Genomic DNA, 14931 nt, shown 5'->3' with positions numbered 1-14931 from the left:
GGATGGTTCAGAGCGTCACAACATTGTGGTGGAAATCTGAAAATAAAAAGCTGACAAAGACCAAGTCGTCTTTTTGTCCTTTAATGAAAAACCTTGCAAGAGATCAGCATACAGTCACAACAGAGTATAATTGCAGTCTGATGTCAGTTACAAAGTGTACATACTTTTTATATATGAGTGTGGGAAACAGTATCAGGATGTGTGTGGGGTCCAGTGCCGGATCTCATCAAAGCTGTCAGACACTTTGGAAAATAACTGTAGCATGTCGGAGATGAAACTACTCCCTATTTGGATCCAGACAGTGAACAAAACCAAAGATGAGCATAGACCAAATAGTTACATGTTCGAGGTTATATATTATGAGTTTTTCCAAAGTGCAAAGTCTAGAATGAACATGAACACACATCACCACAAATCTGTAACCAAAGACAGCTGGAGTAGGTTTTTTCATCAGTTAGTTACCATAATATCAATACAAATAATAATAAAGAAATTGATTTGGTGAAGCCATTCATATGATTATATCAGTCACATGGTTTAGTAATTAATGTTATGCAACAGCGTTTGCACCGCGATGTGTTTCAAGGATAAAATATGAGATGCTACTTTTGCTAAAAAGACAGTTAGAAAAGAGGCTGATGAGCTGCTAACCCGACGTCTCCTTCATAAAAAAGCAGAATATCGAATTATAACCGACCAGACTGATGTGTGTAGAGGTGTGTGTGATTATACTGTATCAGCCTGGTGATAACAGGTACTTTACAGTGAACGGCCGTGCGTAAAAGCACTGCGCTCTGGCACGACACTTCTAAGAGGCTGCGGATTTATCAACATATCTGTCCTGCTGCCCTTAGATGCTGCAGAGATTTAATGAACTGAATGAGAGGCTTCTCATACAGTATAAACAGCTGTCGACAGCAAATACTGTAAGAATCACCTACATTCATTTTTAGATCAATGCAAACTGATTAACTGGCTTTTTCTGCTTCAACCACATTAAACGTTATTATCTGTGCCGATTTTGGTTGAAGGGTGTTTAATTGAAATACATAATTTATATTTTAAGCATCGATACGTTGTTGCAACACGTCAGCAGCAAGTATTTAGTTTGATTCTGTTGATAAAATCACTAAAGCATCAGCGGATTGACGTTGCGCCAAAAACAGACATTGCTATGAGACGTCTGTTTTCATGGCAACGTCTTGGACCAAACTTCACCCAAAATACAACATCTGTCTTTGTGCTGCTTCATTTGAATGAACCTCCCACTTGCAACATGCGCTCTGCGCTGGTGACCAAAAATACCACACAGACACACAAAGCGTGTCGGAGCGCTGCTTGCACTGGTCGTTGCACCTCCACGAAAATAAAGCCCATTATCTGTTCTTTTGCAACTCAAAGCAAATGCAAAGACTTATGCAAAATAGAGTTCTTTTATTACTGTTACTTCCTTATATGTGTTTAGACAGTAAGAGGAGCACACTGCGTTCTGTGTGGCCAGTAGCCCACCACTCACCAGTTGAAGTCTTAAGAGAACTAAATTATTAGTGCAGTAGTTTAGCTGTTTCCAAAATCCACATTGGATATTTGGTCATCCTCTGCAGAGGGGAATCTATTTTACCAAAAGAGATTTGTGGACCTTTGTCAGCTAATGGGTGCACCATCAAGTCACAGTTTGTCATGTGATCTGATCAGTGGTTCATTATCACCACTGTGATGTGCTGTCTGCAAAGAAATTTCAAAATCTTTTAAAGTCCAGAGTAACCCAAGTAACCGGGTTCTTGAGCTGACTGAGGATCACTTAACTGTTCTCACAGCTGGACTTTGAGCCCCCCATAATTTGAGTATTTGACTGCCAAAGTTAGAAAACAGAAGAAACACTGTCAGGCAGTTTGGTTATGTAAATTTAACAACCATGTTAGAGGCACCTGACACATATATTTATGAAATTCCCTTTGATATGAGCTCAGTGATCTGCATCTCAGGTGTGTTCTTTCCTCACACTTTAAACTTTTTTTTCTGTATGTTTACAGGTCATGGCACATTTGATCTATCTACCACTGCTGCTGGGTATGTTCATAACTGCCTTATTAGAATCCGTTAAGGGACAGTTCACCCAAATAAAAATTTAAAAAACGGTTTCTTTACCCACCTCTAGTGGTATCAAGCCATGCAAATATATTTAGGATTTACCTAATCGCGTTTTGAGATATCTGACATTTCAATCACCATCCCAATGAAACAGAAGTGAATGGAATTTAGTTTGTGGTGCTCACTGAAAAATTACATTTCAAAAATTGTCGTCTAATCCACAGGTCTGTGGATTATCTGAGGTTAAAGGAACACTGCAATTTAGGTTGCAGGCACTTTTGTTTTGTTAGTTTTTTGAAAGATTCTTTATGTTTAATTAAATTTTATATCACTGCAGATTTTTTATAAAAAGGTCATAGGTGGACCTGGCTAACTTAGTATGTCATTTAATCAATTCATAATTAAAAAGATTAAAACATAAATGTGAATAATGAATGGAAAAAAATGCCCAAAAAAGGATACAAATTCACAGGAATGGGTGATAAATAAAGCATACTGTATTACATTACTTTATATCTGTATTTATTTATCTATCTACATATTTTCCTCAACATATTAATTTTGTTAGTGAATAAGTAAAGAAATACAGAAACCAATAAAGAACTACTAACTAAACTGCTGATGTGATCTGCATTACAGCAACAATCCAGCTGCCCTTGGTTTCAGGAACAGCAAATCAATGGCCACTAGGAGGAGTCAATTCCACTCTCAGCATGGAGTGCAATGATCAATGGACTGCTACACTCCATTGCAGAGCTGGCAGGTGGATTTTCAAACTGAAATGTTGCAAGCCCTTGGCTAGAAAAGTGAAAGTCATGGTCCTGCCCCAGGGATGCCATGAGCCAAACAACTGGAATGACCCACGTTACGTTACAAGCCTCCTCTATGAATCCAACACTTTTGATATAAATCTAAATAAAGTAAAAGGTAAGCACTGCAGATTTTTTGACAAATTCTGTTATCTTCACTTGTCTGTTTTTAGCAAGATTGCTTCTCAAGATTTCTTGAATTGAAGTTAAATCTTGCATATTTGCCAAGAGAAAAGGATTCAGCAAGTATGTCCACGTTTCAATATGCATCTGCAGTTCCACTTTAACCATTTCTGTGTTTTGTTTTTAATACTCAATGCTTCCATTTATCAGGGTGTGTAAAGCCATGTCACAGTGATTCTGAAGTTTGCCTATGTGGACCAGAACAGGGAGAATCTGCAAAACACTGTTGCAAACATAGCAATGCCGACGACGAGTGTATCAACCTTCATGATGAGTAAATAGATCTTGTGTGTATCCTCCTCGTTAGCAAGAAAAAATATAATAATTATAAAATGTAATGCTGCAGTGTTGATTTTCGAATTTGCTGCCAGTGATGAGTTGTAGGGGCCAGCATGTTTGTGTCATACATTTTAAAAGCTTTTTCATCAGCTGTATATTTTTCTTCCACAGAGGCACAATACATTTCTCTGTGCCATCAACAGATAATAGGACAGTGAACATACAATTTAAAACAAACAATAAAGAAATAAACACTACTCAACACTCTATCACCTGTAAGTCTACTGATGGCATCAGTACAGGCAAGTACTTTTGTTTTACACAATATAACTGTCCTATAGTTGTTATAATAGTAGTTTTCAAGATCTATTTACCTTATAATAATATTTTATCTTCAAAACCATAAGTAAATTGAAAACCAAATATTCCATGACCTTCAGAGTAATTCTATTCTTCAATCTGATGAAAAAAAACAACAAATACAACAAAAAATACAATATAACCCAGATTATTTCTATCAAAAGTAGAAATTATGTTAATCCACCTCAGTCAAATGTATTCCCAAATTTGTGCATTCCCAAAACATACTCCTGGTGTAAGATCTATAAAACACTCCTGAATATCATGGTGAGTTGACTGGCCTTTATAGAAAAGGACAGAGGATGTGAGGATGTGCAGTGTGTGTGTGTGTGTGTGTGTGTGTGTGTGTGTGTGTGTGTGTGTGTGTGTGTGTGTAACATGCACTTTCTTTAAATTTCACCTTGCTTTTGTGTTTTGTGTTGACATGGTGCAGGTCTCCGATTCTACGAGAGCGCTACAACCTGGATTGATGCCCTGAAGCACTGCCATGGACAGAATTCCTCCCTGGTTCACATCACCAATGAGACAGTGCAGGAGGATGTTAAGTTGCTCCTGGAAAAGATCTGTGGAAACATAATCCTGCAGAAAGGGGTGTGGATCGGCCTGGAGAGATCCATCTTTGGCTGCAATGTCCCCTGGATGTGGACCTCAGGTACAGAAGTTGAAAACGGTGAGTGGAATAGCAGCTTCCCCATCGACCCTGTTAACAACCACTGTGGGAAGATCATCTGGGTCAATGAGTCAAACACCTACAAGTGGCAGGATGCCCACTGCTTTGATGAATTGCCTTTCATCTGCCAAGGTAAACTGTTGTTTTGTTCAAGTCCAAATCTGGCATGAGATTGTTATTTTTTTAATGTCCAGGTTTGAATTAAAGGCCTTGACATGATGATGTGACTACTGGGACCAAAGTATATCACTTGACAGTTTACATGGTTTCTAAGTGACAGCAAAAATGTACTTTTAACTGTATGTTCTGTCTCTTTTATCTTGGCAGATACAACATAAAGACTGTATACTGGAGGACTGCTAACTACAAGAGTCATATTCAAATTCTTCCTCCTCTTCTCCATCTTCTCCCTTTGACATTGATTATATTTGAATAGACCTAAGATTTTTGCATACTGTTTTTATACTCAGTATACCCTTTCTAATAACTTTTTTCTCTGTAATATGTAGGTACTGTGAGTAATGTAACGTAAGCATTTGTTTATTATCATTCATCCAATAAAAACTATATTGATTTGATCAATTAATTCACCTTTTCCTCCTCTTATATTGGTTTATACATGTTTACTAACAAAAACATGAACAACATATCCACACTGTTAAAAATCCAGGGCCCAGGATGATCACCCTTTTCCACCTTAACGATGGTGGGTATTTACCTGAAATATTTCATAGAAGATAACTTGAGAGTGTCACTCAGCAAACACACACACACAAGGACAAGGCTGGCAATATTTTCCATCAACAAATCCCATGAAAAGGTAAAAAAAAAAAAAAAAAGATGTTAGTTAATCTTTCAACACTTTCCTTTACCTTAAGAGTTAAATCTTTCAAGATAATGTCACATATACAGGTGGTTGACAAATTAAAGGAAAAACTGGTACAGGTCTGAATGCTTAATCCCTACAGTGAGGGGACCTGGTGGCTCTGTTATGCTGTGGGGGGCATTTTGCTGGCATGGTTTGGGTCCACTTGTCCCCTTAGAGGGAAGAGTCACTGCAAATCAATACAAAGGTGTTCTGAGTGATCACCTTTATCCTATGATGAAACATTTCTATCCTGACCGGAGTGGTCTCTTCCAGGATGACAACGCCCCAACTCACAGGGCACAAGGGGTCACTGAATTGTTTGATGAGTATGAAAATGATGCGAATCATATGTTATGGCCTTCGCAGTCACTAGAACTCAACCCAATTAAACACTGATGGGAGATTTAGGACTGACGTGTTAGACAGCGCTCTCCATGGGTGGAGCAGCGATTTTAAAAGTGTGGGGGTTCTAGACGTGGGACATGAGCACGGCAACCCCCTGCCTTCAAGCCCTGTTCCAGTCTCAACATGCCAAATCAAAATGAATGCCATGCATTTAAACAATTTTTTCTACTACTGAAGTTGTAACCACTACTTCAGCTTACCATAAAATAATTACTGAGACCATATGGGTGTAACAAGAATAGAGTGTAGCAGAATTTATTTAGGGTCTCACAGCAGTTTACTACTTACATCCAGTTATTTGTATGAATTGCTGTACTGGAGCATATCCTTATTATACTTAAAGTCATCACAGAGTATCTTTGTTTTACTTCCTTACATACTTTATAGACATGAAATTGTAGGAAACTTACACTTCCATTAAAATAAATAGGATAGTTATAGATGCATAACAAATTGAACCCTGGTAACGAATCAGTAACAGTAAAGTGTCATTTCTGAGTCCATGGACTAGTACAACCTAAACTGTCTTCATTTTTTTTTTAAAAGTGTCTCTTTTAGTAGGAATCCAAAGGGGACCTTTAATTGTCAATAATTGGGAAATTAAATACCAAAAGTTGTCCAGGAGGTTTTGTATCAGCAGGCGTCAGTTCCTCTCCAACAGCCACAGGGAACAAGCAGTCCCTCTTCATCTGAAGTCCACCTAAAAGCTAACAGGAGAATGTCACATAAGCAGGTGATTTGAGGCTAGTGAGTGCAGAGAGTGAGCAACTTGCTCTCACAGGCTAACTGCCACACCTACAACCATCTGAACCCTTTTTAAGCTCAGTAATAAATAGTAATATTACTGTGGTCTAGCTTTAATACACAATACAAACTATAGCTCATTCTAACTTATATTAAATGCAAAACACACATTACTCCCTGACATAAGGAGTAAAACTATGACATGTAAAGCAACATATTCCTTTGACATTTAGCTTAAAATAGTATGAACTATGTGAGTTTACATTCTGGACACAGAGGTAAATATTCTTGCTAAAGTCCGCCTAGCATGGTGGCTAATTAGCGATTAGCTTAACTCACAATTAGCGATTAGCATGCTAATAAACATTAATTTGGTCGTTAAGACTTTACCATACGGCAGGCAACACATTGCCATAAGACAGACAGATGTTACACATCTTAAATATGAATGCTCACCTTTGACTATGACTATTTTAAAAAAAATATTTATTTATTTAAAAAACAGACAATAGAAGTGACTAAAAACAAATTTGCCACCTGACTTACATTTAGGATAGCCTATTTCATTTATGTTCAATGATGTTAGCTGAGCTGACACATCACATAATAAGACAAAGTTACAAAAGAAAATTCTACATTACTAACTAGTTAAATAGCTGTTTCATACCTCTGATCTGTTATCACAGCCAGCAGCCAGTAACAGAAGCACCGTTGCTGAATGCACAAATGTAACTTTACTTTAACTGTTTACTCTTCTCTGGCCTGGTGGGTTGGTCAATGGCTGTGCTTGGCTGGATGGCTTTTCAATTAATCTAACTTGACCAATAGGTTTTTCATGTATGGGAAACTCAGTTTTGGTTCATCAAGGACTACCACAGAAAAAGTGGGGGGGCTGGAATTATGTTTCTGTGAAAGTGCGGGTGTCACAACACCCGTAACACCCACGGCTGCGACGCCCCTGGTGCTCTCCACCACCATCATCAAAACACCAAATGAGGGAATATCTTTTTGAAGAATGGTGTTCATCCAGTAGATTTCATAGACTTGTAGAATCACTTGTTCTTCAGACTTGCCAAGTCTGAAGAACACCATTCTTATCATATTCTTCTGTGCAGCAAAGAGAAGATATCAGCTTGTCGCTGGAATCCACCCTTCAGTTTTTTTTTTATCTCTGTGTTTACATCATTGGCCGTATACAACAAATACTTTTCATTTCCAAAGAGTGTGGTTGAGATCTAACAACATGGATGAAGGAGGTGTAGGTGGAAGTTTGTTACCACTCTGTATTCACTCAGCTCGGCATTCACTCGGCACCTTTTTAGACTTATCCAAAGCATTTGACACAGTTAATCACAATATTATTATTATATTATTTAAACAATAGAGAACAATTTGTATCCATAAATGATTGCATCTCAAATAGATTAAAATTACTTTGTGGATTACCCCGAGGTTCTATCCTTGGTCCACTTCTATTCTTGATTTACATTAATGTCTTGCCTGTGGTTTGCAAAGATTTTTTTTTCCTATTGTATTTGCTGATGATACTAATCTCATAGTTACTCATGATGATTTCAAAGCACTAATCCAGCATGCAAACAATGGAATGTCCTTCATTTCTAAATGGTTTCGGATGAACAAAATCTACTTTTATGATATTTTGCAATAAAAACAAAAAATATTTTAAAATGACGCTAAAATATTCATTAATGATACAGAAACGGTTAAAGTTAAAGTTATTTTGGATGAAAGACTAACTTGGAAAAAACATATTGAACATGTTTGCAAAAGGTCAATGAAAATGATTGGAATATTGAGGAAAGCTTGTTCTCTGATTCGTCCTTCCTCTTATTTATCCCTGTATTATAGTCTAATGTATCCATATATCAATTATTGTAATATTGTTTGGGCTGCTACATATCCTTCACACCTCAATCAGTTACTTTTAATCCAAAAAAAGGTTTTTGAGAATGATTTCAAACTCCAGTAGCCAAGAGCCATCTGCACCTTTGTTTAGGAAATTTAAAATTTTGTCAGTTTATTCTGTAAATACTCTTCTAACATGTGTGTTTATGTTCAAATTCATATATCACAGGCAAAACTTTCCAGATACATTTCATAATTTTTTCCTTTTATTGTCAGACATTCAGTCTTCTTCAATGAGGCGATCAAAGGACTTTCATTTACCTTATTGTCGCACTTCCAATCATTATTTTTTTTATCAAATTTAGAGGTCCTCATCTCTGGAATTCACTAAATACAACTGTGAAGTCGTCATCTTCTTTAATAACATTTAAAACAATTTTTAAAAATATCCTTTATCTAAATAGAATTTTGTGTGACTGGGTATGTCCTCTTGCACATTTAAAGTGTTTAAATTTCTGTTTTGATTATTTTTCTTTTCTTTCTTTTTCTCTTGCTTTTTGCATTGTCTTTTTTGACAATTGACTGACTGGAGTTGACTCAAAACTAGGCTTTGATGCAACAGTTTGTATTCTTTTTGCAATGAAATGCATCCCCAAAAAATAATTATCTGCTAGAAACAAATAGAGCACTAGATTTGGATTTTATCCAGGTACAAATTTAAGAAATGATGAATAATGTGTAATGAAAGGTTGATACATGCGATTCAATTTTGTGTTTATGAAATCATAAGTGAATAGCAATAGAATATTTAGTCACTAGGAACTCCAAATGAAATATAAATTACATATGAATTAATGAATGATGATATTATATTGTATAACTATATAGTAAAACTAGCAAATGAAAAAATGGTGACAAAAAATGAATACATTTCAAAAGGCCACAGACTGTTGCACATTACCAGGTAACTGTCCCCCTTTCCATAGTAGAACTGCAGCCTGTGATTCATCTGGATGGTGAAAAAGTTGACATAAAACAGTGTCAGTCTGGGGGGACGCACCCAGTAGCCCTAATAACAGAAGCAGATGTGCTGATACATTGATTGTAGTACCATGATAACCAGCTAGTCAAAGACCATTGCAAAGACATAGTGTTAGGATGCTCCAAAATATGCAGACTCAAGGTGTGAGAAGAATGAAAAGGATATTACATGAAGCAGGGAGAAGGGCCAACGTCCCCTATGATGGGAAAAGGCCAATGACGATGCAAAGGATAGCCAAAAAGCAGGGAAATGAGATAAGAGGCAGAGGAGCAACCTTGATATGAGTAGGCCGTATTCAGATCATAGCTTGTGGCGTACTGATACAACGACTTGCATGACGACAGATGCACGCATGCAGCAGCATGACCCACTGAGTCTCGATGATTGCTCTGGAATGACAGCTGACAGTGACAGAGAGGGAAACAGATTTTAAAGTTTGACAGCTGAGTCGCAATTGGTGTTTAGGGATCGTGGAGGAATCTGATTTAATAACTGGAAAATGCAATTTCTGAAGAAATTGCGTGTGATTGCTGAAAGCTGATTTATTTTTGCATTACTGGAAGCTGAACGCTATTGAAAAATCTAGATTAAGATTAAAATCAGCAATGGGTGGAATTGGACCTGCACCCTCATGTTCGTAAGACATGCTATGCACTCACCATGTCACACAACAATGCTAGGCCAGATTTTGTTTAGTCTTTCAATTGCATGAAATTTATAAATTGCTGTCTCAATAAGCAGGTTGACAACACCTGTGGACGTCTGCATTTTTTCAAATTCAACTCTACTCAGTTCTGCCCTAAGCAGGGTGTTTCTCCTCAACTAAACACATGGGAGTGGAAAAACTGTAATGAACCTTAAAATGAACAGCAAGTATCACAAGATATGATAATACTTTCATGAAACAAAAATCTGACTGTTGATTCCTAAAAAACTTCATACTGAATTGTAGACAATTGTAGACTTCTCAACATAAATGTAGGTGAAACCATATATGGTATTATTATTATTATTATCATTATTATTGTTATTATCATTATTATTATTTAATTTTTTTCTTTTTTTTTTTGTTTAGTTTCGAGGGAAACAAGATCACAAAGATCAAATCAAGACCACACAGAGGAGAGCTTACATTGTGATTTGTTTATAGCTGTTTTGTCAATGTATCGCTATCATGGGCAGATTAGTTTTTCTGTGTATTGTAAGTTTATGATATGGACGAATGATAATTTTCTTTCAGCTTTCATACTTTCTGTGCACATTTGTCTGTGTATGTGTCTTTTGTACTTGATTACTTTTTAAAATGGATTTTGTAACATTTATTTGTTTTCATTCATTTACCTCTTTGGAAACAAAGGTTTTCATGTAATTGCCATGGAAACCATTGGCTGTTGATCTAGTAAGAAGTAGCGGTGTGCACAGTTCCAAGTCTATCAGGTGCACGGTTGTGGAGAGAATAAAACAAACAAAACACCTATCTAACTAAACACGGTGCGGTTCAGCACAGACATTAGAACTACATTAGTTAGAGTAGACTACTAATAAGATGTGAAGTGCTTTGTGACTTTTACCCACCTGAAAGAATAAATGACAAATATAAAGGATGAGGTGGCTGCTAGCTGCTAACTGAAGAAGCAACCAAGCTGCTTTAGAGAGCCCACAAGCATCCTCGAGCCCTTCATACTCAAACAGAATGTATACAAAAGTGTGAGCTAGATAATATACATAAAACAAATAAACACACACTAATACTCACTGTATGACATTAACATAAAACAATAAATGCACGTTACTTATCGCCGGAAAAAAAACAGCTCATAGAAAGCATAGAAAGACTGCATGCTCTTACTTGGAAATGCGGAAATGACGTCGTCAGCAGGTGATCACGTGCTATCCGAAAATGACGGAGTGATACGAGTGGATTTTCATTCGGACCGGCGGAATGTTTGTCTCAATACTCGTGTAAAATGCGTGTGAAAAGCAAATCCACAAGCGTAGAACTGAGATCCACAAATGTTTTGTCGATTCACAAATAAAGATTCCTGTTGGAAAGTTGTAAATGTTAGGAAGATATTCACAAATGCTTTTCATTTATTTTTAAATTAATTTAATGTATTCACAGATATTATTTTTTATTTGAGGAATTAGTTTGTATTTGCAGATCCGTTTTATATTTGCAAAATATTTTTGTGAGCTTACAAATCTTTTTTTGTATTTGTGGAAGGTGTTTATATTTACAGAATACACATTTACACACACACACAAACACACACACAGAGAGACACACACTGCACATCCTCACATTCTCTGTCCTTTTCTACAAATGCCAGTCAACTCACCATGATATCCAGGAGTGTTTTATAGATCTTACACAAGGAGTATACTTTGGGAATGCACACATTTGGGAATACATTTAAACAATATTTAAGTATGTATGAAGTGGATTAGCATCATTATTGCTTTTGATAGCAATAATCTGGGTTATATTGTATTTTTTGTTGTTTTTGTTGTTTTTCGATGGAGCTGTGGCGCCCCGAGTTGGATGGTGCCACAAGCTGGGTGGGGTTGAGTTAGGTCCCGGGCGTGGGGAGACTTTGTATTGGTCTCACACTCTTTCTTATAACTTAAAAGTGTAACTCCACTGTGTGTAGTGTGGCGGGTTCTCAAGTCTGTAGTGATGTGGTCTTATCCCTGATGTGTGTTTTGCATTCCTGGATGGTGGTGTGTATATTTCTTATAGTGTGTCTAGTCCTGACCCCCCCCCTAAAGTTTGATAACTCTCCCATCTAGTCAAACTCCAGGGACCCTTTTCTAATTGATCTTAATTTAATAAAGATTATTGCTTTGCCTGCTATTCTTTGTGGTCAGGTATTGTTTGTTCTGAGGTCTCTGACATTTACCCTACATAACTTCTGGTCTCTATTCGAACTCAGATTTATTACAATATTAAGTGAACCAGGGCCACCTATGACCTTTTTATAAAAAATCTGCAGTGATATAAGTAAGGGATAATGTCTACAGCGAGCGCTCCACTTCGCGTCGTGGTCCTGCATCACTCTGTTGGGGTTCTTTTTGCAATAATGACCCACTTGCTGTATATTGTCCTGCTTATAACAGGGCTATTTACTAAAGAAATCAATAATCTGACAAAATATTGATTTAAAAATTATTTTATTGCTTCCGCTACAAAATTGTCTGTTAGATTCTACTGTTGGAACTGCGTGCATAGCAACGTAAATATCTATGAAAGCTCTGTAGCCTTCTTAAGATCATGACGTTTCTGTCACTCATCTGTTTCCTTCCTGGCAGGGCTTTGCAGTTGACACACCTGGAAACACAATTGCTACTAATGTTTCAACTGGTAACAATATTAATATTAGCCTATCACTACCTTTTATCACTTAAGTCAGTGTGTAGTGATACACAACTAAGAGAGGCGCTCACCAGATCTGCTGCTGTTGCCTGGATTGGAGGACAGGATCTTGCTAAACTTTTCTCTTTCTGTAATGGTTGGAGCCCAGTAGCTGTTCAGGCTGCTGTCACATCTGTGCCCAGTCACAGACATTGTCGCTAACATTTTTGTTACCACAACGTGTTGCGAATGAGCTGTAGTTGGTAATTTAACTGGACTTCTTTCTGATATGATTTGACATGGTCCTCCAGAGACTATGAACAGAATTGCATCCTTAGCAACGGTCTGCTATTCATGGCAGCAGCCTGCTATTCAGAAATAACAGACCATAGAATGCCGTAATTGAGTATTCAACAAAGCCGAGTAATAAAAATGTAATTAAACATAAAGGAAGAGAGATTAATGAGAGATTAACAAAAATCCCTCCATTAAAGTGCCTGCCACCTAAATTGCAGTGTTCCTGTTACTTCAGATAATCCACAGACCTGTGGATGAGACAACACATTTTTTAAATATAATTTTTCAGTGAGCACCACAAACTAAATTCCTTTCACTTCTGTTTCATTGGGATGGTGATTGAAATGTCAGATATCTCGAAACACGATTAAGTAAATCCTAACTATATCTGCATGGCTAGATACCACTAGATGCAGGTGAAGAAATTGTTTTGTTTTGTTTTTTATTTGGGTGAACTGTCCCTTAACGGATTCTAATAAGGCAGTTCGCAAAATACTCAGCAGCAGTGGTAGATAGATCAAATGTGCCATGACCTGTAAACATATAGAAAAAAAAGTTTAAAATGTGAGGAAAAAAAATATCTGAGATGTAGATCACCAGGCACGTCGCAGCCATGGGTGTTACGGGTGTTGTGACAACCGCACTTTCACAGAAACATAAAAACTGGACAACTATGGGTATGTAATTTCCCAATTAAAAACAATTAAAGGTCCCATTTGGATTCCTACTAAAAGAGACACTTTTTTTAAAAATTGTAGACAGTTTAGGTTGGAGTCCATGGACTCAGAAATGACTCTTTATGTTTTAAGGGCAACATAATACATTTTCAGGTTGAACCTGTAATTGTTAATGTTATTAAGCCAATTATTTGAAGATACTGATTTGTTAACTGTAATGGAGGATGATAGCTCAAACTGTACCTGTAGCTAGTTAGGGGGTAGGTGACCACTGTGGTGCATCGGCAAAGGGATGCTGGGATGCTCTCTTCAATGGTTTATTAATACCAACAGGTAGGTATATACAGGTGTGTGTGGTTCTACAAACAAGAATAAACGAACAACATTAGCTCACAGGCAGCAACACTGCTGACAGGAATCATTAAGTAGTGCTAATGCTAATAAATCCTAACAGCACCTCTCATAACTCTACTTAACCTTGAGGTAAACTGCTGATTAGCAAGTCACTTGTATTACAAAGCCACGTACACTTTAGCATGAGACCGCCGCCGTCATAAGGTACTTCAATAATAATCATGACATCACTGTTAATCCTAACATGCACAGTGGTACAGCTAGAGTACGAATATCAGAATATGTGAGCAATTACATTCCCACCATGGCAGTAACAGCCACTGATTACAATTACTATAGCAAGTGTTAGCATGTGGCTAGCGGACTTTATGCTAATAGCTTTGATCTGAACCAAACATATTCACATTGCCAATATAAACTCAAAGGCACAGAAGGTTACGTTACACGATCCACTTACATGTTTCTGAAACACAGACTGTATAAAAATATGGATGTAGTTACTGTGACGTTACCCGTTGGTTTCTAAAGAGTGGTTTTGAAGCTCAAGGCGAGCGCTCCGGCCGTTGCCATCATGGCAGTGCGTGACACAGCCTAGCTCCAAGCCAATCAAAAATGGGCAAAGAGGCGGGCCGAATGGCTGAAACAAGCCATCTAGCGGCTGGCGGATCTGTCACTCAAAGCAGCCATGTCCTTCGTACAGTTGTCATGAATGGGGAAATTAGCTATAGAGACCAAACCTGTTCTTTGTACCATGTTTATTTCTGCTGTAAAGTTGGGCTTTTTAACAAAGAGGGTCTACGGGGAATGACTTGCTTTTGGAGCCTGCCTCAAGTGGCCATTCAAGGAACTGCAGTTTTTGGCACTTCCGCATTGGCTTTATTTTACAGCCCCAGAGATTGCCGCTTGTTCTGAACGCACACATGCGAGGATAGCT

At 37.5% G+C, this 14931-nt stretch overlaps 1 protein-coding gene across 1 annotated transcript in view; it reads right to left on the bottom strand.

The window, feature by feature from the left end:
• The window catches only part of chordc1a (cysteine and histidine-rich domain (CHORD) containing 1a), a 17616-nt gene extending 2685 nt beyond the window's left edge, over nucleotides 1-14931 (bottom strand). Inside the window, exons 1-6 of the mRNA XM_067595892.1 lie at nucleotides 14455-14931; nucleotides 13887-14002; nucleotides 9592-13214; nucleotides 9237-9284; nucleotides 6274-6372; nucleotides 4123-4226 (exon numbers count right to left, since the gene is read on the bottom strand). Of these exons, the coding sequence (XP_067451993.1) occupies nucleotides 4123-4226; nucleotides 6274-6372; nucleotides 9237-9284 (251 nt within the window). The 5' untranslated portion in view covers nucleotides 9592-13214; nucleotides 13887-14002; nucleotides 14455-14931. The remainder of the gene's footprint in view (nucleotides 1-4122; nucleotides 4227-6273; nucleotides 6373-9236; nucleotides 9285-9591; nucleotides 13215-13886; nucleotides 14003-14454) is intronic.

Source organism: Thunnus thynnus, chromosome 7, assembly GCF_963924715.1.
Source record: "Thunnus thynnus chromosome 7, fThuThy2.1, whole genome shotgun sequence".
NCBI classification, from domain to species: Eukaryota; Metazoa; Chordata; class Actinopteri; order Scombriformes; family Scombridae; genus Thunnus; species Thunnus thynnus.
Note: the sequence above shows the minus strand (reverse complement) of the source record. Positions and strands in the feature narration are given on the sequence as shown.